At 43.7% G+C, this 27,400-nt stretch overlaps 2 protein-coding genes across 3 annotated transcripts; one reads left to right on the plus strand and one right to left on the minus strand.

Moving 5' to 3' along the window:
- Positions 1-1,834: 1,834 nt before the first annotated feature.
- Positions 1,835-4,625, minus strand: mkrn2os.1 (MKRN2 opposite strand, tandem duplicate 1). 2 transcript variants are annotated; one of them, XM_021610841.2, is made up of 5 exons: positions 4,492-4,625; positions 4,100-4,354; positions 3,909-3,955; positions 3,640-3,811; positions 1,835-2,332 (listed from the first exon to the last, which is right to left on the minus strand). In XM_021610841.2, exons 2-5 carry the CDS (start codon positions 4,324-4,326, stop codon positions 2,125-2,127), a joined length of 654 nt encoding a protein of 217 aa, XP_021466516.1. In that variant the 5' UTR covers positions 4,327-4,354; positions 4,492-4,625; the 3' UTR covers positions 1,835-2,124. The 2 variants fall into 2 exon arrangements, with proteins under 2 accessions (XP_021466516.1, XP_021466517.1); XM_021610842.2 differs by having other exon boundaries at positions 4,100-4,399; positions 4,492-4,560.
- Positions 4,553-27,400, plus strand: LOC110528705 (makorin, ring finger protein, 2). Its single transcript, XM_021610838.2, has 8 exons — positions 4,553-4,688; positions 5,203-5,331; positions 5,831-6,024; positions 12,042-12,373; positions 12,650-12,864; positions 14,247-14,357; positions 26,176-26,320; positions 26,399-27,400. The coding sequence occupies exons 1-8, from the start codon at positions 4,663-4,665 to the stop codon at positions 26,552-26,554; spliced, it is 1,308 nt and encodes a 435-aa protein (XP_021466513.2). The 5' UTR covers positions 4,553-4,662; the 3' UTR covers positions 26,555-27,400.

Raw genomic sequence — 27,400 nt, forward strand, 5'->3', positions numbered from 1 at the left:
TCTAGGTTGTTCACTGTAAAGGGTCAGTCCTATACTGTCTAGGTTGTTCACTGTAAAGGGTCAGTCCTATACTGTCTAGGTTGTTCACTGTAAAGGGTCAGTCCTATACTGTCTAGGTTGTTCACTGTAAAGGGTCAGTCCTATACTGTCTAGGTAATTCAATGTAAAGGGTCAGTCCTATACTGTCTAGGTTGTTCACTGTAAAGGGTCAGTCCTATACTGTCTAGGTAGTTCACTGTAAAGGGTCAGTCCTATACTGTCTAGGTAGTTCACTGTAAAGGGTCAGTCCTATACTGTCTAGGTAGTTCACTGTAAAGGGTTAGGGTCAGTCCTATACTATCTAGGTAGTTCACTGTAAAGGGTTAGGGTCAGTCCTATACTGTCTAGGTAGTTCACTGTAAAGGGTCAGTCCTATACTATCTAGGTAGTTCACTGTAAAGGGTTAGGGTCAGTCCTATACTATCTAGGTAGTTCACTGTAAAGGGTTAGGGTCAGTCCTATACTGTCTAGGTAGTTCACTGTAAAGGGTTAGGGTCAGTCCTATACTATCTAGGTAGTTCACTGTAAAGGGTCAGTCCTATACTATCTAGGTAGTTCAATGTAACGTCTCAGTAGTTCACTGTAAAGGGTCAGTCCTATACTATCTAGGTAGTTCACTGTAAAGGGTCAGTCCTATACTATCTAGGTAGTTCAATGTAAAGGGTTAGGGTCAGTCCTATACTATCTAGGTAGTTCACTGTAAAGGGTCAGTCCTATACTATCTAGGTAGTTCACTGTAAAGGGTTAGGGTCAGTCCTATACTATCTAGGTAGTTCAATGTAACGTCTCAGTAGTTCACTGTAAAGGGTCAGTCCTATACTATCTAGGTAGTTCACTGTAAAGGGTCAGTCCTATACTATCTAGGTAGTTCACTGTAAAGGGTCAGTCCTATACTGTCTAGGTAGTTCACTGTAAAGGGTCAGTCCTATACTATCTAGGTAGTTCACTGTAAAGGGTCAGTCCTATACTATCTAGGTAGTTCACTGTAAAGGGTCAGTCCTATACTATCTAGGTAGTTCACTGTAAAGGGTTAGGGTCAGTCCTATACTATCTAGGTAGTTCACTGTAAAGGGTCAGTCCTATACTGTCTAGGTAGTTCACTGTAAAGGGTCAGTACTATACTGTCTAGGTAGTTCAATGTAAAGGGTCTATGTAATGTAAAAATATCTGAACATTATGAAGTGAATATGAACACACGCATACTCAATTACATGCCTGCTTACACATACGGACTTACACACACACCTGATCTCACTCTCTTCTCACTCTATTGTCAAGAACTGTTTTATAATTTAGTGTGTTTGTTTTATGTATTTGTTTACAGCAAGCAGGGGGACGATAGAGACGGAATAAATTCGTACTGTAGTGAAGCCGTCTCTAGAGTAATGCAAGGTCTCTTTCATGATCATGTGAAACGTCAATTGCTATGGAAATGCTGGGATGTGATTTTCAATTATGTTAAAGGTAATTATTTATTTAACCAGGTAGGCAAGTTGAGAACAAGTTCTCATTTACAATTGCGACCTGGCCAAGATAAAGCAAAGCAGTTCGACACAGAGTTACACATGGAGTAAAACAAACATACAGTCAATAATACAGTAGAAACAAGTCTATATACGATGTGAGATAAGGGAGGTAAAGGCAAAAAAAAGGCCATGGTGGCAAAGTAAATACAATATAGCAAGTAAAACACTGGAATGGTAGATTTGCAGTGGAAGAATGTTATGGTGATTCGATATGGATTACAATTATGAATATTAAGGCTATACACACATACTGTAGACACTCAAACATGCAAATTGGCAGTTATTATTTATTTTACTCTTATACAGACATCATACACACTCACTAGATCATACACATCAACTTACTCAGATTTGCTACACACATCTTCTCAATTTTCTAACATAATGGCATCGGCTTTTTAAATGTTTTATTAAAAGCATCAGGATTTATCTGTGCTAACCAACAACTAAGCATTAACAATTTCATTGAAGTTCACTTTGTCCAATTGTATACAAGATCCAACGGAAGGTCCTCCAGCTTTATCCCAACCCCTCTGAAAATTACACTAATACAAGCATCTTATAAATCAGCTACGTAGAAACCATGCTGATGGATCTCTTGGTAGACTGTGATGTATTTGGAGGCAGTCTTAACGTGGGGCAGGACATGTTGCTGTGTGAAGTCATCCCTAGTGACTGACTCTCTGCCCTCTGCTCTCCTCAGCTGGTTCAGGAAGGACAGGGCAAAGCCATAGCAACACGAGCCAAACTCCCTCTCCTCTTCAAACCTGGAGCAAATACAGTGACCTTCAGTGACATGTGTTGTTGTTTTGGCTCTGTACTCCACTTTGGATTTGAAATTATACAATGACTGATGTTAAAGGGCAGACTGTCAGCTTTAATTTGAGGGTATTTTCATCTGTATTGGATGAACCGTTTCAAAATTACAGCCCTTTTGTACATACAGTAGTGCCCCCATTGTAGGGGCCAAAATGTATTGGGACAAATTCACTTATGTGTATTAAAAACGTTTAGTATTTGGTTCTAAATTATGATTATGAATAATCCTGAATTAATTGTGAATTATAATGAGTGAGAAAGTTAGACACATATTATACCCCCCCAAAATGCTAACCACCTCTGTTACTGTAATGGTGAGAGGTTAGCATGTCTTGGGGGTATGATATAAAATGCTAACCACCTCTGTTATTGTAATGGTGATTGGGGATCATACTGTTCCCACCTGGTTTGTGGGATATTGTTTTGTGTGCGTATATGTTGCACCACGGCTTTCACGTTCGTTGTTTGTTTTTGAAGTTTCACTTTAATAAAAGATGTGGAACTCAACTCACGCTGCACCTTGGTCCGTCCTATATGGCGATTGTGACAAAATGCTAACAACCTCTTACTGTAATGGTGAGAGGTTAGCATGTCTTGGGGGTATAATATTTGTGCGTCTAACTTATCATTCATTATTCACGATTGATTATCTGTAATCATGGTAGCATTCACATGAATAAGTGTAGAAGTGTTTAGAAACATTCAATTCTTATTTACAATTAAAGTGACTCCAAAATGACAATACATTATTTAGCATTAATTTATTTTGGGCACAATAAACAGCAAATGCATCCAACTAATGTGTAGAGTCACAGGCTTCATGTAGTCACTGTGCTATGAATAGGGGACCAAATACTTAACCTTTTACTACTTTAATACACAAGTGTCCCAATACTTTTTCTTCCCTAAAATGGGGGGGGGGGGGGGGGGGGGACAACTATGTACAAAAACCTGCAATTTCTAAACGGTTCAGGGAGGGGGGGGGGATTTCTAAACGGTTCACCCGATATGGATAAATACCCTCAAATTATTTGTATCGGTTCAGAGTACAGAGCCAAAACAAACAAAAAAATTGTCACAGTACCAATACTTTTGGAGATTAGTCTGTCAAACAAAATAATCATGTTGAAATTGTTATTATAAACTATACAACCCCTTTATATTAAAGGTATTCTTTATGTGGGGTTTATAAAGTGGAAGCACCAGCTTATCTATTAGGTTTTAAGAATTAACTATTTCCATTTGTAATATTCACCTGTGTCGTGACCAGGTGGGGAGGAGGGAGAACTGTTCCAGTTCACTGTCCCACAGCGTCCCAGCTAGGCTGCCCCTGCTAGTCCCGGGGGCCACCAGCGGCACACAGAGGCACTGCTCCCAGCCCTGTTCCTCTCTCTGGACTCCTGAGGAGGTGTAGCTGTACACCACACCTTGAACACAGACATCAGCTCTAGTTACCTAGTCCAGTCTAACACCCAAACTGGCTGTTTTGATATTCAAACTGCAAGTAAACTATTCTGAAGGCACCTTGTGAGTTAGTAACTCCAACATGCAGCTCCGAGTCCTGCCATTCACTGTGACAAACACCATGACAGGTCCGGTCAGGAAGACACATGAAAGTTGAAAATACAAATTGAAAATGATTTACCTTTTAACATTCAATGTCGCAAAAAAACATTTGTTGACAATATGAGAATACAGTAAAGATTTGGTTTTACCAAAGAAAAGCAGGTCCCAGTGAAGATCCAATGAGGAAGGCACACCGGACCTTGTGTCCATTACTAAATGGACATGGAACTATAACAGGTGCCTCGAGGAGGCTGAATCTCATCTGCTCCTGACAGATTGGGCATTTTCGCCCTGTGTTCTCTGTTTGGAGCCTATTTTTGTCAAAACTATAGATTTTTCTTCCACAATGGTTAAACTTCAAGACAGTGCAGTCCATTGGAAGGTTCAACCGGGAAATGCATGAGCTAGGGGATTAAAAACACTGGTGTTTTTAAGGGTTACAAACGTTGCTAAAAAAAAGGAAACAATTACAACGCGTTAAAAAGTCATTTTTAAGAATAACTGTTTATTTATTCTTAGAGATAATCGTTTTTCAACATACCTGTCGTATGCTCGAGAGACTCATACCTGGCTGCTGACCTGTCATGAACCTTCCCCTCGGAACCTTTCGTTCATCGAATCTGGGTGTTTTATAGGCGGGAGTTTTTGCTTGCACTCAAACGTGACAACGGGAACATCAATACCGTTGCACCAATGTTATTGAGCATAAAAAATGAACACGAAGCAAGTCACCTGCAGGTAGAACTTGTCCCGTATTTACTGTTTTTATTGTTGCTTGAGTGTGTTTCTTGAGTGTGTGTCTTGCTTCGAGCTGTTTCAGTTCTTTGATTTGGCGAATGTTAGCTTCTTAGCTAGCTAAAGTTAGCTGGGATGCCGCTAAAGATTCTGGTACGAAATCTTTGTGAAAACATGCTGCAGTGTGTTGTGCAAAGTGAACATTTCCATGAATCACGCGATTGGTGCTATTGCTTGCTAGTTAGCATTATAAAGTGCAGCTACCGGTAGTTAGCTATGTTAGCTGCTAGTTAGCCAGGCTAGCGTGTATGAATTACACCTACCAGCAAGATGCTGATGATGTCAGACTGTTTCTGTTGCTAACCAGTAGCCTCCAATCACTCCAATGTATGAACCTAATCAGAATCTATCCCCGAACACCAGGCCTCAATACGTAGCAGGCAGTAGATATCATAGCTAACCCATGATCATAGCTAACCATAAGCTAATTCTATCGGATTCTTGTGTTGCTATGCAGGTATTTTCTCCATGGAGTCTGCCGAGAGGGGAATAGGTGCATGTTCTCTCATGATTTGACCACCAGTAAACCTTCAACCATCTGTAAGTTCTACCAGAGAGGTGTGTGTGCCTACGGAGACCGCTGCAGGTAAGATCCAACTTACTGACCACACCGATGGGCTGGAATGTAGGCTACAAATCACATTTTAATTGTCAAATGGTTTATAAAATAGGCCAACTGTGACATTATTACTTACAGGCCCTTCCCAACAACGCAGAGAAAGCAAATAGAAAAGTAATAACACATAATAAATTCCCAAAGAAAACGTGGCTATATACACGAGGTAATTGAGGTAGATATGTACATATAATTAGGAATAAAATGACTAGGTAACAGCTAGATAATAAACAGTAGCAGCAGCGTAGGTGTTCAAAGTTCATTGGTCGCGTACACAGATTATCATATGTGAAAGCAGGTGCAGTGAAATGCTCATGATGCTTACAGTGCAGTAAGTAACTAACAGTACAATACCAATATATAACATAATCCCCAATCTACAGTCACTGTTTGCGTTTTATGCACATAGCCCAACCATTGTGTTCAATATCTGTTATTATGATGGAGTGTGACTCTCTCTGTGTTGTAGGTATGACCACATCAAGCCGGCTGGTGGTGGTGGTGGAGGGGGGAGAGGTGTGCCCATGGACCTCCCTAACAGAAACCCCATCACTGCTGGGGCCTTCATTCCCCCTGGTGTTGCTGTCCCGGGACATCCAGGCAACTCTGCACCCCCACCCAGGCACAATGGAGGGAAGAAACCCCTGGTGCTGAGAGATAGAGGTACAGTACTGAACACTGTATGCTGGAAAAGCTCGGGTTTGTTATTTTAACTAAAACATCTTTGTTAAACAAATACCAAACTTGTTTTTGCATGGATTCCGCAACGCTGTTAGCTTTTAACATCTAGAACCGCTATTGTCCTGGAATCCCGCTTAACTAAAAAGTTAAATTCTGCTTGAAAGAGCCACAAAGCTCCTAACGTTAGCCATCAAGCTAACAAAGTTAGCCCCAGATGAGTTTTCCAATGAAGCCCTCTTTGTCTGGAGAAGTAAATGAACGGTTCCAGCGCTGTAGGAGCTGTATTTACTACGATCTGTTTTGGGACAAACTGGATCACTCAAGAGTACCAATACGACAACTGTTTGCTTGCCGAGAATTATAGGCTTGAGGTGGCTTCCTTAATCACGCAGGTCGCAAGCTTACGTAAGAAACTGGGGAAAACGCAGAGTGAAATGTTTACCTTTTCTACGCCGGTGACTGGACGGCGTTTGCGCTTGTTGGATGCATCTCCGCTGGGGTTGCAAAATTCCAGGAACTTTCAATAAATTACATGGTTTTCCCAAAATCCTGTTTGGAGGATTCCAGAAATCAGGAAGGAATAAGCAAGTGTTGCCCGGAGTTCCCACATCTGATAGTGGAGTCAAAGGAGCACAGCCAGAGGAACATGGCAATCAACAATGGTCGCATGTCACGAGCCGTGGAAGCCGAATACAGCGGCCTCTCGCAAAGCAGTCTACACTCCCAACAAGAGGCCTGGAGCGGATGCAAACAACGAATAGTTAAACCGTCCTGGAGCCTGATCTTCCTGCACCTTCCACGCTGAGGTTACCTGTGTCTGCGGCTGCTGTGCCTACTCATACACCTACCCCTAAGATTTCGAAGTTGACGTCGGCAACCTTCTGTCCCTACTCTGGATTGAGCGGGCTTCTCCATCTGTCGGAGGCCTGCACCATCCTTTGAAGCGTGGGAGTTGGCGGATATCCTCGCCAGCCGTGATTTTGTGCAGCTCCATGTTAAGAAATGACTATTCCTGTTGCAAAAACAATTTTTTAAAGGAGTATGGGATCCATCCAAATCATGCAGGATCCTGGATCCTTTCACAGCCTAATATGCTGCGTTGAGACAATGACTTATCAATGACCCAAGCCCAGCTCAGTTAATCCCTACCATTGTGTCGCTGAGTCATCATAATGCTTTAGCGAATATACATTATACCAGGGGCATTGGTAGACACAATGTAAGTAACCTAATTTATTATATCCCTCTGAAACTCACTTAGACAATACCTTTGATGATACAGTGGTAGCAATACATGGTTATAACATTTACAGAAAAGACAGAAATGCCAGTGGTGGAGGTGTTGCTGTTTATATTCAGAACCACATTCCTGTAAAGCTTAGAGAGGATCTCATGTTTAATACTGTTGAAGTAATATGGCTACAGGTTCATCTGCCTCACCTAAAGCCCATTCTGGTGGGAAGCTGCTACAGACCACCAAGTGCTAACAGTCAGTATCTGGATAAGATGTGAAATGCTTGATAATGTATGTGATATCAACAGAGAAGTATATTATCTGGGTGATTTAAATATTGACTGGCTTTCATCAAGCTGCCCACTCAAGAAGAAGCTTCAAACTGTAACCAATGCCAGTAACCTGGTTCATGTTATCAGTCAACCTACCAAGGTAGTTACAAACAGCACAGGAATTAAATCATCAACATGTATTGGTCACACCTTTACTAATGCTGCAGAAATGTGCTTGAAAGCAGTATCAAGATCTATAGGATGTAGTGATCACAATATAGCAGCCATATCTAGGAAAACCAAAGGCTGGGCCTAATATAGTGTTTAAGAGGTCATACAATACGTTTTTGTAGTGATTCCTATGTTGATGTCAAGAATATTTGTTGATCCGTGGTGTGTAATGAGAAGCAAACAGACTCTGCACTTATGAAGTTGCTAATTCCAGTTACTAATAAGCATGTACCAATTAAGGAAATGACTGTAAAAACTGTTAAATCCCCGTGGATTGATGAGGAATTGAAACATTTTATGGTTGATTGAGGTGAGACAAAAAGGAATGGCAAATAAGTCTGACTGCACAACCGATTGGCAAATGTACTGCAAATCGAGAAATCATCTGAATTAAAAGAAGTACACTATAAAACAAAGGAGGCGGCAGGTGGTTAGAGCGTTGGGCCAGTAACCGAAAGGTTGCCAAATCGAATCCCCGAGCTGACAAGGTACAAATCTGCCGTTCTGCCCCTGAACAAGGCAGTTAACCCACTGTTCCTAGGCCGTCATTGTAAATAAGAATTTGTTCTTAACTGCATTGCCTAGTTAAATTAAGGTTAAATAGGTGCACGGTGTTTCCTCCGACACATTGGTGCGGCTGGCTTCCGGGTTGGATGTGCGCTGTGTTAAGAAGCAGTACGGCTGGTTGGGTTGTGTATCGGAGGACGCATGACATTCAGCCTTCGTCTCTCCCGAGCCCGTACGGGAGTTGTAGCAATGAGACAAGATAGTAGCTACTACAACAATTGGATACCACGAAATTGGGGAGAAAAAGGGGTAAAAAAATAAATAAAAATTAAGGTTAAATGAATGATAGTGAAAAGCTTAAATGAAATTTCTGTGAAGAAAGGCCAACTCGGCTCAATCGTTAATTGAATCAGATGGCTCATTCATCACAAAACTGACTGATATTGCCAATTACTTTAATGATTTTTTTAATTGGCAAACAGCCATGACATGCCAGCAACAAACTCTGACATTCAAGTATATCGGACCAAATTATGGAAGACAATAATTTGAATTCCGTAAAGTCAGTGTGGAAGAGGTGAAAAATTGTCTATCAACAATGTCAAGCCACTGGGGTCTGACAACTTGGATGGAAAATTACTGCGGATAATAGTGGATGATATTGCCACTCCCATTGCCACATCTTCAATTTAAGCCTACTAGAAAGTATGTGTCCTCAGGCCTGGAGGGAAGCTAAAGTCATTCCACTACCTAAGAATAGTAAAGCCCCCTTTACTGGCTCAAATAGCTGACCAATCAGCCTGTTACCAACCCTTAGTAAACTTTTGGATTTTTTTTTGTTGACCAAATACAATGCTATTTTACAGTAAACAAATTGACAAGACTTTCAGCACGCTTATAGGGAAAGACATTCAAGCACTTACACAAATGACTGATGATCGGCTGAGGAGAAATTGATGATAAGATTGGGGGCTGTTTTTTTTAGACATCAGTCAAAAGTTTGGACACCTACTTATTCAAGGGTTTTTCTTGATTTTTACTATTTTCTACATTGTAGAATAATAGTGAAGACATGAACTATGAAATAACACAACGAATCATGTATTAACCAAATCAAAATATTTTAGATTAGCCACCCTTTGCCTTGATGACAGCTTTGCATTCTCTCAACTAGCTTCAAGAGGAATGCTTTTCCAACAGTCTTGAAGGAGTTCCCACATATAATGATCACTTGTTGGCTGCTTTTCCTTCGCTCTGTGGTCCAACTCATCCCAAACCATCTCAATTGGGTTGAGGTCAGGTCATCTGATGCAGCACTCCATCACTCTCCTTCTTGGTCAAATAGCCCTTACACAGCCTGGAGGTGTGTTGGGTCATTGTCCTGTTGAAAAACATGATAGTGGGACTAAGCGCCCACCAGATGGGATGGCGTTTTGCTGCATAATGCTGTGGTAGCCATGCTGGTTAAGTGTGCCTTGAATTTTAAATACATCAGTGTCACCAGCAAAGCACGATCGCACCACCACCACCTCCATGCTTCACGGTGGGAACAACTAATGCGGAGATCATCTATTCACCAACTCTGCTTCTCACAAAGACGCAGCGGTTGGAACCAAAAATAAAAAATTTGGACTCATCAGACAGATTTCCACTGGTCTAATGTCCATTGCTTGTGTTTGTTGGCCCAAGCAAGTCTCTTCTTATTGGTGTTCTTTAGTCGTGGTTTCTTTGCAGTAATTCGACCATGAAGTCCTGATTCACGCAGTCTCTTCTGAACAGTTGGGGTTAGGGATGTTAAGATGTCTGTTACTTGAACTCTGAATAATTTATTTGGGCTGCAATCTAAATTCGAATGAATTTATCCTCTGCAGCAGAGGGAACTCTGGGTCTTCCTTTCCTGTGGTGGTCCTCATGAGAGCCAGTTTTATCTTAGCGGTTTATACGACTGCACTTGAAGAAACTTTCAAAGTTCTTGACAGACCTTCATGTTTTTAAGTAATGATGGACTGTCGTTTCTCTTTGCTTATTTGAGCTGTTCTTGCCATAATATGGACGGTCTTTTACCCAATAGGGCTATCTTCTTTATTCCACCCCTACCTTGTCACAACACAACTGATTGGCTCAAACGCATTAAGAAGGAAAGAAATTCCACAAATTAACTTTTAACAAGGCACACCTGTTAATTGAAATGCTTTCCAGGTGACTACCTCATGAAGCTGGTTGAGAGAATGCCAGGAGTGTGCAAAGCTGTCATCAAGGCAAAGGGTGGCTATTTTACTACATGATTCCTTAAGTTTTATTTCATAGTTTAGATGTCCTTACTATTATTCTACAATGTATAAAATAGTAAAAATAAAGAAAAACCCTTGAATGAGTAGGTGTGTCAACTTTTGACTGGAACTGTATGTGTAATGGCTTTATTGTGGATTGAGTTACCTGTCTAACAAACCACAGGGGTTTTTGAATGGAAGCCTCCAACATAATCCAGGTAGAATCAGAAATCCCTCAGGGCAGCTGTCTAGGCCACCCACTTTTTTCAGTCTTTACTAATGACAAGCCACTGGCTTTGATTTAAGGCCTATGTGTCTATGTGTGCGGATGACTCAACACTATAGATATCAGCTACTACAGCGACTGAAATAACTGCAACACTTAACGAAGAGCAGCAGTTTCAGAGTGGGTAGCTAGGCATAAGTTGGTCCTAAATTTTCAAACCAAAAGCATTGTATTTGGGACAAATCATTCACTAAATCCTAAACCTCAACTAAATTTTGTTAGAAATCATGTGGAAATTGAGCAAGTTGAGGTGACTAAACTGCTTGGAGTAACTCTGGATTGTAAACCGTCATGGTCAAAACATATTGATACAACAGTAGCTAAGATGGGGAGAAGTCTGTCCATAATAAAGCCCAGCTCTACCTTAACAGCACTATCAACAAGGCAGGTCGTACAGGCCCTAGTTTTGTCCCACCTTGACTATTTTTCAGTTTTGTGGTCAGGTGCCACAAAGAGGTTCTTAAGAAAATTGCAATTGTCTCAGAACAGGGCAGCACAGCTGGCCCTTGGATGTACACAGAGAGCTAACATTAATAATATGCATGTCAATCTCTCCTGGCTCAAAGTGGAGGAGAGATTGACGTCATCACTACTTGTATTTATGAAAGGTTTTGAAATGTTGAAAGCACCGAGCTGTCTGTTTTAAATGACTAGCACACAGCTCAGACACCCATGCATACCCCACAAGACATGTCATCACTGTCCCTAAGTCCAGAACAGACTATGGGAGGTGCACAGTACTACATAGAGCCATAACGACATGGAACTCTTTTCCACATCAAGTAACTGATGCAATCAGTAAAATTAGATTTAAAAAACAGATTATGGAACAGCGGGGACTGTGAAGCAACAAACGGACACATGCATACACACATGTACACATGGATTTTGTCTTTTTAGATATGTGGTAGTGGAGTAGGGGCCTGAGGGCATGCACTTAGTGCTGTGAAATCTGTTATACAGTTTTAAAAACATTACAATACATTCATAACTGCTTTACTCTTCCTGGGGTCTGGCAAAATTAACTGATGCCTTGGCAGCAGCTAATGGGGATCCATAATAAATACAACACCCTGGTGCTTAGAGATAAAGCTACGGTATGTAGTTTAGTTTGCCACTAGGAGGTCAATGTAATGCAGCCAGCAGTATAATCCAGAGGTCTGTTCCCTTCAACTGTATCCTGTGTGTGTGTGTTCCAGCCCAGGGATGTGACAGCAGAATGATGCCTTATGGTGTAGATGGCCCAGAGGTAACCGAGGCGGAGTGTTGGGCGGAATACCATGAAAACGGCGCCCATGCCAAACCTCATTCCTACCTGGACGCCATCAGGACCAGTCTGGAGTGTTCTGCCACGGCCAGCCCCTACCCTGTCTCTGTCCCCTGCCCCCAGCAACAGCTCTGTCCCTCTGCTGCTGCAGGACAGTGTCACTACGGAAACACCTGTCCCTATCTCCATGGTGACCTGTGTGACATTTGCAGGCTGCAGGTGCTCCACCCACACGACGCTGAGCAGAGGAGAGCTCACGAGAAGGTAGGACCCATACTTTAACCCTAACCCCCACATGACCCTGAGCAGAGGAGAGCTCAGGAAGCCAATTTACTCTGTACCCACTAACACTAACTACACTGGTAGGAGTGAAACTGTGTCATACAAACAACAAGAATAGGTCGTTTTGGATATCAAGTGATCAACAGAAGATCGAAAACATACGATTACATAATTCAATGTGGTAATGGTGATTTATAAATGAAATAGCATGGATATGGATCAAGTCTGGATTCATTCCATGTGATGGCTGTCCCTCAGATGTGTATGTTGGTGTTTGAGGCGGACATGGAGAAGGCGTTTGCAGCGCAGCACAGCCAGGACAAGGTGTGTTCTATCTGTATGGAGGTGGTTTATGAGAAAGCTGCTGCCTCAGAGAGACGCTTCGGGATCCTCTCTTCCTGCTGCCACACATACTGCCTCTCCTGCATCCGCCAGTGGCGCTGCGCCAAGCAGTTTGAGAACAAGATCATCAAGTGAGTTGATATCTACTATTCTATACTCCCGAAGCAGTTTTAAAACAAGATCATCAAGTGAGTTGATAACAGCTATACACACCAAGCAGTTTGAAAACAAGTATGAGTTGATAGCTACTACACTCACCAAGCAGTTTGAAAACAAGTATGAGTTGATAGCTACTACACTCACCAAGCAGTTTGAAAACAAGTATGAGTTGATAGCTACTACACTCACCAAGCAGTTTGAAAACAAGTATGAGTTGATAGCTACTATTCTCACCAAGCAGTTTGAAAACAAGAGTGAGTTTTACTATACACACCAAGCATCAAGGGAGCTGATAACTACAATACTAAGCAAAGCAGTTTAAAAACAAGCTTCATCAAGGGAGTTCATAACGGTTAGAGGAATTTAATTCCTATATGTTCATTAACCAATTCAATTGTAACAAAGCAAAACACTTTGTCCGTTTCTAAGAATTTGTAAGGTTCTTATTTACATAAAATAGACAAAAATCTGTCTCAAAATTAATCAGTAGCGTTTATTCCCGAGAGCTCTGGTCATAATACCATGTACATTGGTTTATATACCTTACATTTCGTCATAAATGTCCCTCCTCCTCTCAGATACAATGGTCATATAGTTCAAGCCTTCTCACATTGTCTGCCACCTGTTAAACAATCTACTACAAGCACAAGGTCTCTCCCCTCCCTGGGTGGGGACAGAATGTCCTGTAAGGAACACAGTATTCCAGCCGGTCTGACGATAGCTCCATTCGTTTCGAACAAGGAACAGAAAGTCCTTGTTCTAATTCTTGACTAAAACTACAAACCTTATATTCAGTATTATGATTAAAATAAGATTCATACATTTATACAGTAACAGAGTAGTATTCTTTTTAGTTATAATTCTAAGCTAAATGTATACATCATTTAGTCATTATTCATAAACATTCCATAAATAACTGATATACTATACACACCAAGCAGTATGAAAACATGATCATCAATAATATACTATACTGTGCCAAGCAATTTGAAAACAAGATCATCAAGTAAGTACATCGTCTACGTTTCTGGATCTAGACCCAAATTCATATGCGGTACTGAGTAGTTCTGATTTAGGATCAAGTCCATGTAATATTATGATCTTAGATCAGCACTCCTACTCTTGAGATTTTTTAAATGAATATGTGCCCTGATCTTGTTTCATCTGTTACCATGGCTATCAGGGTGCTTCTATAAGCACATGTGTAGCTTCCACTGTTATTACTGTGTTTAGAAACTCAGATGATCAGGTGATACTGACAACTTGAGGGAGTTGCAGATAGGTTGAGCAACATGATGCCACTGTGATGTGAAGCAGAATGACTGGCCATAATATACCGTGTGCCTCTCTCCAGGTCGTGTCCAGAGTGCAGAGTGGTGTCTGAGTTTGTCATCCCCAGTGTGTACTGGGTGGAGGACCAGGATGAGAAGAACAGACTGATAGAGGACTTCAAGTCTGGAGTCAGGTATGTATATACACAGTACCAGTTAAACGTTTGGACACACCTACTCATTCCAGGGTTTTATTTGTACTATATTGTAAAATAATAGTGATGACATAACACATGGCATCATGTAGTAACCAAAAAAAGTCAAAATATTCATGCTTTTATGACAGCATTGCCTCAACCAGCTTCATGAGGTAGTCACCTGGAATGCATTTCAATTAACAGGTGTGTCTTAATTTGTAGAATTTCTTCCCTTAATGTGTTTCAGCCAATCAGTTGTGTTGTGACAAGGTAGGGGTGGTATACAGAAGATGGTCTTTTACCAAATAGGGCTAAGTCCATATTATGGCAAGAACAGCTCAAATAAGCAAAGAGAAACGACAGTCCGTCAATACGGAAGATTCCAAGAAACTCACTGAGAGAAAGCAAAGCTGTCATCAAGGGTGCCTACTTTGAAGAATCTCAAATATTTGTTTTATACTTTTTTGGTTATTACATGATCCATATGTGTTTTGATGTCTTCACTATTATTCTACAATGTAGAAAATATAAAGAAACCTTTGAATGAGAGTAGGTGTTCTAAAACATTTGACTGGTGCTGTGTATGTATGTATATACACAACATGCAACCATTTCAAAGACTTTACTGAGTTACAGTTCATATAAGGAAATCGGTCATTTGTAATGAATTCACTAGGCCCTAATCTATGTATTTCACATGACTGGGAATATAGATATGCATCTGTTGGTCAGATACCTTACAACAACAAAAAAGGTAGGGGCATGTATCAGAAAACCAGTCAGTATCTGGTGTGACCATTTGCCTCATGCAGCGCAAAATCTTCTCAGAGTTGATCAGGCTGTTGATTGTGGAATGTTGTCCCACTCCTCTTCAATGGCTGTGCGAAGTTTCTGGCTATTGGTGGAAACTGGAATACACTGTCGTGCACGTCAATCCAGAACATCCTCAATAGGTGACATCTCTGGTGAGTATGCAGGCCGTGGAAGAATGTATCTTCCAGGAATTGTGTACAGATCCTTGCGACATGGGGTTGTACATTATTATGCTGAAACATGAGGTGATGGAAGCGAGACAATTGGCCTCAGAATCTCCTCACGGTATCTCTGTGCATTCAAATTGCCATTGATAAAAATGGAATTTTGTTCGTTGTCCATAGCTTATGCCTGCCCATACCATAACCCCCCCACCATGGGGCACTCTGTTCACATCAGTAAACCACTCGTCCACATGACGCCATCTGCCCGGTACAGTAAAACCGGGATTCATTTGTAAAGAACACACTTCTCCAGCGTGCCGGTGACCATCAAAGGTGAGCATTTGCCCACTGAAACGGGTTACTACGCCAAACTGCAGTCAGGTCAAGACCCTGGTGAGGACGATGAGCAGTCGGATGAGCTTCCCTGAGACGGTTTCTAACAGTTTCATCAGCTGTCTGGGTGGCTCCCCTCAGACCATCCTGCATGTGAAGAAGCGAGGCGTACTGACAAATTCTCTAAAACAACGTTGGAGGTAGCTTATGGTAGAGAAATTAACATTCAATGCTCTGTTGGACATTCCTGCAGTCAGCATGCCAATTGCACGCTCCCTCAAAACATCTATGGCATTGTTGTGACAAAACGGCACATTTTAGTGGCCTTTTGTTGTCCCCAGCACAAGGTGCACCTGAATCAGCTTCTTGATATGCTGCACCTGTCAGGTAGATGGATTATATTGGCAAAGGAGAAATGCTCACTAACAGGGATATAAACAAATTTGTGCACATTTTAGAGAAAAAGGTTTTGTGCGTATGGAACATTTGATAATTTATTTAACCAGGTAGGCCAGTTGAGAACAAGTTCTCATTTGCAACTGCGACCTGGCCAAGATAAAGCAAAGCAGTGCGACAAAAACAACAGAGTTACACCTGCATTGATTGCTGTTTGGTGTTTTAGGCTTGGTTTCTGTACAGCACTTTGATATATTAGCTGATGTAAGAAGGGCTATATAAATATATTTGATTTGAATAAACATTCAGTCAATAATACAGTAGAAAAAAGAAAAGTGTCTATATACAGTGAGTGCAAATGAGGTAAGATAAGGGTGTTAACTCAATAAATAGGCCATGGTGGCAAAGTAATTACAATATAGCAATTAAACCCTGGAATGGTGAATGTGCAAGTAGAGATACTGGGGTGCAAAGGAGCAAGATAAATAAATGCATACAATATGGGGATGAGGTAGTTGGATGGGCTGTTTACAGATGGGCTATGTACGGGTGCAGTGATCTGTGAGCTGCTCTGACAGCTGATGCTTAAAGCTAGTGAGGAAGATATGAGTCTCCAGCCATTGGCAGCAGAGAACTGGAATGAAAGGCGGCCAAAGGAGGAATTTGCTTTGGGGGTGACCAGTGAGATATACCTGCTGGAGCGCGTGCTACGAGTGGGTGCTGCTATGGTGACCAGTGAGCTGAGATAAGGTGGGGCTTTACCTTGCAGAGACTTGTAGATGACCTGCAGCCAGTGGGTTTGGCGACGAGTATGAAGGGAGGGCCAGCCAACGAGGGCGTACAGGTCGCAGTGGTAGGTAGTATATGGGTCTTTGGTGACAAAACGGATGGCACTATGATCGACTGCATCCAATTAGTTTAGTAGAGTGTTGGAGGCTATTTTATAAATGACATCGCCGAAGTCGAGGATCAGTAGGATGATCCGTTTTACGAGGGTAAGTTTGGCAGCATGAGTGAAGGATGCGAAATAGGAAGCCGATTCTAGATTTAATTTTGGATTGGAGATGCTTAATGTGAGTCTACAGTCTAACCAGACACCTAGGTATTTGTAGTTATCCACGTATTCTAAGTCGTGGCCGTCCAGAATAGTGATGCTGAAAGGGAGGGCAGTTGCAGGCAATGATCGGTTGAAGAGCATGCATTTAGTTTTACTTGCATTTAAGAGCAGTTGGAGGCCACGGAACGAGAGTTGTATGGCATTGAAGCTCGTCTGGAGGTTAGTTAACACAGTGTCCAAAGAAGGGCCAGAAGTACACAGAATGGTGTCGTCTGCGTAGAGGTGGATCAGAGAATCACCAGCAGCAAGAGCGACATCATTGATGTATACAGAGAAGAGAGTCTGCCTGAGAATTGAACCCTGTGACACCCCCATAGAGACTGCCAGTGGTCCGGTCAAACAGGCCCTTCGATTCGACACACTGAACTCAGAGAAGTCGTTGCCAGGTAAGTTTACAATAGGCTCATTCATCCCCCTCTTCTCCCCTGTAACCAGGTCGTTGCTGCAAATGAGAATGCGTTCTCAGTCAACTGACCTGGTAAAATAACGGATAAATTAAAAAAAAATAAAGTTGGGGAACCAGGCAAGGCAATCATTTGAGAAACCAATGCTGTTGAGTCTGCCAATAAGAATCTGGTGATTGACAGAGTCGAAAGCCTTGGCCAGGTTGATGAATATGGGTGCACAGTCTCTTATCGATGGCGGTTAGGATATGATTTAGGACCTTGAGCGTGGCTGAGGTGCACCCATGACCAGCTCTGAAACCAGACTGCATCGCGGAGAAGGTACGGTGGGATTTGAAACTGTCGGTAATCTGTTTAACTTGGCTTTCGAAGACCTTAGAAAGGCAGGTAGGATAGATATAGGTCTAGAAGGTCTCCCCCTTTGAAGATGGGGATGACCGCAGCAGCTTTCCAATCTTTGGGAATCTCAGATGATACGAAAGAGAGGTTGAACAGGCTAGTGATAGGGTTGCAACAATTTCAGCAGATAATTCTAGAAGAGAGGGTCCAGATTGTCTAGCCCGGCTGATTTGTAGTGGTCCAGATTTTGCAGCTCTTTCAGAACATCTATCTGGATTTGGGTGAAGGAGAAATGGGGAAGGCTTGGGCAAGTTGCTGTGGGGAGTGCAGGGTTGTTGACTGGGGTAGCCAGGTGGAAAGCATGGCCAGCCGTAGAAAAATGCTTATTGAAATTCTCGGTGGTGACAGTGTTTCCTATCCTCAGTGCAGTGGGCAGCTGGGAGGAGGTGCTCTTATTCTCCATGGACTTTATTGTCACATAACTTTTTTGAGATTGTACTACAGGATGCAAATTTCTGCTTGAAAGCTAGCCTTAGCTTTCCTAACTTCCCTGAAAAGTTGCATATCACGGGGGCTATTCGATGCTAATGCAGAATGCCACAGGATATTTTTGTGCTAGTCAATGGCAGTCAGGTCTGGAGAGAACCAAGGGCTATATCTGTTCCTGGTTCTACATTTTTTGAAAAGGGCATGCTTATTTAAGATGGTGAGGAAGGCATTTTTAAAGAATGACCAGGTCATATCCTTCCAGGATACCCGGGCCAGGTCTATTAGAAAGGCCTGCTCGCTGAAGTGTTTTAGGGTGCGTTTGACAGTGATGAGGGGTGGTCGTTTGACCGCGGACCCATTACGGATGCAGGTAATGATCGCTGATATCTTGGTTGAAGACAGCAGAGGTGTATTTGGAGGGCCAGTTGGTTAAGATATCTATGAGGGTGCCTATGTTTACAGATTTGGGGATGTACCTGGTGGGTTCATTGATAATTTGTGTGAGATTGATCATCAAGCTTAGATTGTAGGATGGGCGGGGTGTTAAGCATGTTCCAGTTTAGGTCACCTAGCAGCACGAGCTTTGAAGATCAATGGGGGGGCGATCAGTTCACATATGGTGTCCAGGGCACAGCTGGGGGCAGAGGGTGGTTTATAGCAAGCGGCAACGCTGAGTTGCATCGTGTCAAGAAGCCGTGCAGTTTGGTATGGGTCGTGTTCCGCATGGTTCTCGACCTTCGCCTCTCCCGAGTCCATACTGGAGTTGCAGCAATGAGACAAGACTAACTACCAACTTTGGGGAAGCTCTTTCCTGTTTCAGCATGACAATGCCCTCGTGCACAAAGCGTGATCCATACAGAAATGGTTAATCGATCAGTGTGGAAGAACTTGACTGGCCTGCACAGAGCCATGACCTCAACTCCATCGAACACCTTGGGATGAATTGGAACCCTGACTGCGAGCCTGGCCTTATCATCAAACAAGTGCCCGACCTCACTAATGCTCTTGTGGCTGAATGGAAGAAAGTCCCTGCAGCAATGTTCCAACATCTAGTGGAAAGCCTTCCCAGAGGAGTGGAGGCTGTTATAGCAGCAAAGGGGGAAAACAACTCCATATTAATGCCCATGATTTTGGAATGAGATGTTTGATGAGCAGGTGTCCATATACTCTTGGCCATGTAATTCACACTCAACAATAGTCCACCACCCAAAGGACATCCAGCCAACTTGACAACTTAAATCTGTTTTACCACATTTCTACCAGCATGTCACATGTGCAACCAGAGGGAAAAAACTCTAGACCACCTTTGCTCCACACACAGAGATGCATACAAAGCTCTCCATTTGGCAAATCTGACCATAATTCTAACCACTGATTCCTGCTTACAAGCAAAACCTAAAGCAGGAAGTACCAGTGACTCGCTCAATACAGAAGTGGTCAGATGAAGCGGATGCTACATTACAGGACTGTTTTTCTAGCACAGACTGGAATATGTTCCGAGATTCATCCAATGTCATTGAGGAGTATACCACCTCAGTCATCGGCTTCATCAAGTGCATCAATGACGTCGTCCCCAAAGTGACCATACGTACATATCCTAACCAGAAGCTATGGATTACAGGCAACATCTGCATCGAGCTAAAAGCTAGAGCTGCCACTTTCAAGGAGCGGGACACTAATCCGGACGCTTATAAGAAATCCCGCTACGCCCTCAGACAAACCATCAAACAGGCAAAGCGTCAATACAGGACCAAGATTGAATCCTACTCTGATGGTCGTCGGATGTGGCAGGGCTTGAAAACTCTCAGACTACAAAGGGAAACACAGCCGCGAGCTGCCCAGTGACGCAAGCCTACCAGACGAGCTAAATGCCTTTTTATGCTCGCTTCGAAGCAAGCAACACTAAAGCATGCATGAGAGCACCAGCTAGTTCCGGACGAGTGTGTGATAACACTATTGGTAGCCGATGTGAGCAATATCTTTAAACAGGGCAACATTCACAAAGCCGTGGGGAAAGACTGATTGACCAGGATGTGTACTCAAAGCATGTGCAGACCAACTGGCAAGTGTCTTCACTAACATTTTCAACCTCTCCCTGACCGAGTCTGTAATACCTATGCGTTTCAAGCAGACCACTATAGTCCCTGTGCCCAAGGAAGCAAAGGTAACCTGCCTAAATGATTACCACCCTGTAGCATTCACATCGGTAGCGATGAAGTGGTTTGAAAGGCTGGTCATGTCTCACATCAACAGTATAAACCCTGATACCCTACACCCACTCCAATTCGCATACCGCCCCAACAGATCCAATCAAACTCCACACTGCCCTTTCCCACCTGGACAAAAGCAACTCCTATGTGAGGATGCTGTTCATTGACTACAGCTTAGCGTTCAACACTATAGTGCCTACAAAGCTCATCACTAAGCTAAGGACCCTGGGACTAAACAGCTCGCTCTAGAACTGGATCCTGGACTATCCTGACTGGCTGCCCCCAGGTGGTAAGGGTAGGCAACAACACGCCTGCCACGCTGATCCTCAACACTGGGGCCCCTCAGGACTCCAACACCATCATTAAGTTTGCTGACGACACAACAGTGGTAGGCCTGTTCACCGACAACAATGAAACAGCCTATAGGGAGGTGGTCAGAGAACTGACAGCGTGGTGCCAGGACAACAACCTCTCCCTCAACCTGACCAAGACAAAGGAGCTGATCGTGGACTACAGGAAAAGGTGGACCGAACAGGCCCCCAATAACATCAACGGGGCTGTAGTGGAGCGGGTCGAGAGTTAAGTTCCTTGGTGTCCACATCCCCAATGATCTATCATGGTCCAAACACCAAGACCGTCTTGAAGAGGGCACGACAAAACCTATTCCCACTCAGGAGTTTGAAAAGGTTTGGCATGGGTCCCCAGATCCTCAAAAGTTCTACAGCTGCACCATCGAGAGCATCCTGACCGGTTGCATCACCGCCTGGTATGGCAACTGCTCGGCATCTTACGGTAAGGCACTACAGAGGGTAGTGCGTACGGCCCAGTACATCACTGGGGCCAAGCTTCCTGCTGTCCAGGACCTATGTAATAGGTGGTGTCAGAGAAAAGGCCATAAATTGTCAGACTCCAGTCACGTCATAGACGGTTTTCTCCGCAACTGGAGCGCCAAGTCTAGGACAAAAAGGCTCATTAACAGCTTCTATCCCCAAGCCATAATACTGCTGAATAATTAATCAAATGGCCACCGGACTATTTACATTGTCACCCCCCCCCCCTCCATTTGTTTTGTACACTGCTGCTGCATGCTGTTTATTATCTATGCATAGTCACCCCTACCTACATGTACAAAGTAAATATTTTTACTTTAGTATATTTGGTAAATATTTCCTTAACTCATCTTGAACAACACTGTTGATTAAGGTCTTGTTACGGTAAGGTCTACACTTGTTGTATTCGGTGCATGTGGAAAAATAAAGTTTGATTTGATACTTACCATACTATATACAGTGTATTCAGACCCCTTCCTTTTCCCACATTTGATTTGTATTTCCCTCGTCAATCTACACACACCCCATAATGACAAAGTGAAAACTGTTTTAGACCTTTCTGCACATTTTTGTATCAATAAAAAAGCTCAGGTCCAATTGGTTTCCATTGATCATCCAACAACTTGATTGGAGACCACCTGTGGTAAATTCATTTGATTGGGCATAAATTGGAAAGGCAAAAACCAAGCAGTGAGGTCGAAGGAATTGTCTGTAGAGCTCCGAAACAGGATTGTGTAGAGGCACAGATCTGGGTACCAAAACATTTCTGCAGCATTGAAGGTCCCCAAGAGCACAGTGGCTTCCGTCATTCTTAAATGGAATAATTGATGTAATGTCCTTAAAACAAGTCTAAATGAGGCTCAGTAGTGTGTGTGGCCTCCACGTGCCTGTATGACCTCACTACAACGCCTGGGCATGCTCCTGATGAGGTGGCGGATGGTCTCCTCAGGGATCTCCTCCCAGACCTGGACTAAAGCATCCGCCAACTCCTGGACAGTTCCTGGTGGATGGAGCGAGACATGATGTCCCAGATGTGCTCAATTGGATTCAGGTCTGGGGAACGGGCGGGCCAGTCCATAGCATCAATGCCTTCCTCTTGCAGGAACTGCTGACACACTCCAGCCACATGAGGTCTAGCATTGTCTTGCATTAGGAGGAACTCAGGGCCAACCGCACCAGCATATAGGTCTCACAAGGGGTCTGAGGATCTCATCTCGGTACCTAATGGCAGTCAGGCTACCTCTGGCGATCACATGGAGGGCTGTGCGGCCCCCCAAAGAAATGCCACCCCACACTATGACTGACCCACCGCCAAACCGGTCATGCTGGAGGATGTTGCAGGTAGCAGAACGTTCTCCACGGCGTCTCCAGACTGTCACGTCTGTCACGTGCTCAGTGTGAACCTGCTTTCATCTGTGTAGAGCACAGGGCGCCAGTGGCGAATTTGCCAATCTTTGTGTTCTCTGGCAAATGCCAAACGTCCTGCACGGTGATGGGCTGTAAGCACAACCCCCACCTGTGGACGTCAGGCCCTCATACCACCCTCATGGAGTCTGACCGTTTCTGACCGTTTGAGCAGACACATGCACATTTGTGGCCTGCTGGAGGTCATTTTGCAGGGCTCTGGCAGTGGTCCTCCTTGCACAAAGGCGGAGGTAGCGGCCCTGCTGCTGGGTTGTTGCCCTCCTACGGCCTCCTCCACGTCTCCTGATGTACAGGCCTGTCTCCTGGTAGCGCCTACATGCTCTGGATACTACACTGACACACAGCAAACCTTCTAGTCACAGCTCGCATTGATGTCCCATCCTGGATGAGCTGCACTACCTGAGCCACTTGTGTGGGTTGTAGACTCCGTCTCATGCTACCACTAGAGTGAAAGCACCGCCAGCATTCAAAAGTGACCAAAACATCAGCCAGGAAGCATAGGAACTGAGAAGTGGTCTGTGGTCACCACCTGCAGAACCACTCCTTTATTGGGGGTGTCTTGCTAATTGCCTATACTTACCACCTGTTGTCTATACCATTTGCACAACAGCATGTGAAATGTATTGTCAATCAGTGTTGCTTCCTAAGTGGACAGTTTGATTTCACAGAAGTGTGATTGACTTGGAGTTACATTGTTGTTTAAGTGTTCCCTTTATTTTTTTGAGCAGTGTATTAAGTAGCATTGTTTAAAGTGGCTAGTGATATATTTTACATACATTTCCATTATTAAAGTGGCTGGAGTTGAGTCAGTGTGTTGGCAGCAGCCACTCAATGTTAGTGGTACTGACCTCTCCTTCTGGATGATAGCGGTGTTAACAGGCAGTGGCTCGAGTGGTTGTTGTCCTTGATGATCTTTATGGCCTTCCTGTGACATCGGGTGGTGTAGGTGTCCTGGAGGGCAGGTAGTTTGCCCCCGGTGATGCGTTGTGCAGACCTCACTACCCTCTGGAGAGCCTTACGGTTGTGGGCGGAGCGGTTGCCGTACCAGGCGGTGATACAGCCCCAGGATGCTCTCGATTGTGCATCTGTAGAGGTTTGAGTGCTTTGGGTGACAAGCTGAATTTCTTCAGCCTCCTGAGGTTGAAGAGGCGCTGCTGCGCCTTCTTCACGATGCTGTCTGTGTGGGTGGACCAATTCAGTTTGTCCGTGATGTGTACGCCGAGGAACTTAACTTACTATCCTCTCCACTACTGTCCCATCGATGTGGATAGGGGTATGCTCCCTCTGCTGTTTCCTGAAGTCCACAATCATCTCCTTAGTTTTGTTGACGTTGAGTGTGAGGTTATTTTCCTGACACCACACTCCGAGGGCCCTCACCTCCTCCCTGTAGGCCGTCTCGTCGTTGTTGGTAATCAAGCCTACCACTGTAGTGTCGTCCGCAAACTTGATGATTGAGTTGGAGGCGTGCATGGCCACACAGTCGTGGGTGAACAGGGAGTACAGGAGAGGGCTCAGAACGCACACCCTTGTGGGGCCCCAGTGTTGAGGATCAGCGGGGTGTGGCTGTTGTTACCTACCCTCACCACCTGGGGGCGGCCCGTCAGGAAGTCCAGTACCCAGTTGCACAGGGCAGGGTCGAGACCCAGGGTCTCGAGCTTGATGACGAGTTTGGAGGGTACTATGGCGTTAAATGCTGAACTGTAGTCGATGAACAGCATTCTCACATAGGTATTCCTCTTGTCCAGATGGGTTAGGGCAGTGTGCAGTGTGGTTGAGATTGCATCGTCTGTGGACCTATTTGGGCGGTAAGCAAATTGGAGTGGGTCTAGGGTGTCAGGTAGGGTGGAGGTGATATGGTCCTTGACTAGTCTCTCAAAGCACTTCATGATGACGGAAGTGAGTGCTACGGGGCGGTAGTCGTTTCGCTCAGTTACCTTAGCTTTCTTGGGAACAGGGACAATGCTCTTGAAGCATGTGGGAACAGCAGACTGGGATAAGGAATTATTGAATATGTCCGTAAACACACCAGCCAGCTGGTCTGCGCATGCTCTGAGGATGCGGCTGGGGATGCCGTCTGGGCCTGCAGCCTTGCGAGGATTAACACGTTTACATGTTTTCCTCACGTCTGCTGCAGTGAAGGAGAGTCCGCAGGTTTTGGTTGCAGAATGTGGGCAAAAAATATATATTTAGTCTGTCTGGGAGCAAGACATCCTGGTCCGTGACGGGGCTGGTTTTCTTTTTTTAATCCGTGATTGACTGTAGACCCTGCCACATACCTCTTGTGTCTGAGCCTTTGAATTGTGACTCTACTTTGTCTCTATACTGACGCTTAGCTACTACTACTACAGGATGCTACTACTGCTACTACAGGCTGCTGCTGCTACTTCAGGCTACTACTACTTGAGGCTGCTACTAGTACAGGCTACTACAATAGGCTGCTGCTGCTACCACAGGCTACTACTGGCAACTACTACTCTAGGCTGCTACTAGTACAGGCTACTACTATAGGCTGCTGCTGCTACCACAGGCTACTACAGGCTACTACTACTCTAGGCTGCTACTAGTACAGGCTACTACTACAGGCTGCTAATGCTACTACAAGCTACTACTACTCTAGGCTGCTACGAGTACAGGCTACTTCTACTTCTCTAGGCTGCTACTACTACTACTACAGGCTGCTACTACTACTCTTGGCTGCTACAGGCTGCGCATACTACTACTTCTCTAGGCTGCTACTAGTACAGGCTACTACTCTAGGATACTAACTACTACAGTCTACTACTACTACAGGATACTACTACTCTAGGACACTTACTACATTATATTACTACTACAGGATACTACTACTCTAGGATACTAACTACTGCAGTCTACTACTACTACTACAGGATACTACTGCTCTAGGATACTAACTACTACAGGATACTACTACTCTAGGATACTAACTACTACAGTCTACTACTATTCTAGGATACTAACTACTACTGTCTACTACTACTACAGGATACTACTACTCTAGGACACTTACTACATTCTATTACTACTACAGGCATCTCCAGGCTGCTACTGCTACTACTGGCTACTACTTTGCAATGCAATATTTCAACCACAAGAAACTGTGTGTACGCATGGTCTAAAGTTTGCGGGAGGATAAGCGGATTCATGTCAAGTTCAGTTTTTATAAATGCCAACCCATGCATGTTTTGTGCGTAAGCAATGTTTTATAAATTAGGCCCCATGTCCCTAACCCTGCCAAGTGTCCTAGTTCCAACACCTATCCTGTTTTCTCTTGCAGTAAGAAGCCGTGTAAATACTTTGACCAGGGCCGGGGAACCTGTCCGTTTGGAGGGAAGTGTTTCTACATGCATGCTTACCCTGACGGAACGCGGGCCGAGCCGGACAAACCCCGCAAGCAGCTGGGCTCTGAGGGGAACGTGAGGGTACGGTGCTACTGCCAATACCTGCTACAATATAATACTTAACTAGCATCATGGTAACAGATCTTCTGTGTGTTGTAGTTCCTGAACTCTGTGCGTCTGTGGGACTTCATTGAGGATCGTGAGCAGCGCAGCGTTGCCCAGCCGCAAGACGAGGTCAGCGAACTGAGAGAACTCTTCATGCAGATGTCTGGTCCAGGAAGGGAGGAGAGCAGCGGGGTGTCTGCCCAGCCCTGAGCCCTCAACCTGGGGCCCAAACTACCCGTTACCCAGTCCAGCACTCTGACCAACGGCTCAAACTGCAAACATACAACACTGGAGAATAACGTGTACTCACTAATAAGCCTTTCATGTTGATGGTTTGAGGCTTTTTTAAATTATATTTTTTAATCATGGTACATGTGTGTGTTAAGTAGTAAATCTATACATAGAGCTGTAATGGTTCTGATATGCTTTAGATGGTCATATAGATCAGCCTTTCAGCCAGGCGACATGATAGTGGTGTTACAGGAAGGTTACATGAGAAACATCTAATTAATGCACACAAGTCTGTTTGACTCAATTTCATGAAATTTTGGCGTGTTAATTTAGACCGTTACATTTCTGTTGTCCAGGTAGCTAGTTCCTCATAGAAGAACTGTTTAGTGTTGATGGATTCTTACAGAGGTTTAGCAACTTTATCGGTATAAAATAATAATGGTGACCTTATCCCACATCTGTAGTAAGAGAATAAAGCAGACATCTACTGTTGAAACTGCCTGGGGTGACGAACCTATAGCAGGGAGTCTGTCTGGTGTCTAGATATTATGCTACAGTGTTTCATGTATATTCTATGGTAAATCATTCATTACTATGTTGGCTTCTAATGTATTTATCCAATAGGAGTCCATTCATTGAATAAATCAAATGTTTGACAGCGCTGTAGTGTTTTATAACCTATGGGTTAATGAATGGAATAACTTGGATAAGGGCTGACATAGAACTTCACAACCATGGTGTGTGTTCTGTTTCAGTTCATTCAGTCTATATATTTGGCTTTGTTTATTCATTGTATTTTAATAAAATCATCTTTCAGGTTTATAA

The sequence above is a fragment of the Oncorhynchus mykiss genome, chromosome 7 (genome assembly GCF_013265735.2).
Source record: "Oncorhynchus mykiss isolate Arlee chromosome 7, USDA_OmykA_1.1, whole genome shotgun sequence".
NCBI lineage: Eukaryota > Metazoa > Chordata > Actinopteri > Salmoniformes > Salmonidae > Oncorhynchus > Oncorhynchus mykiss.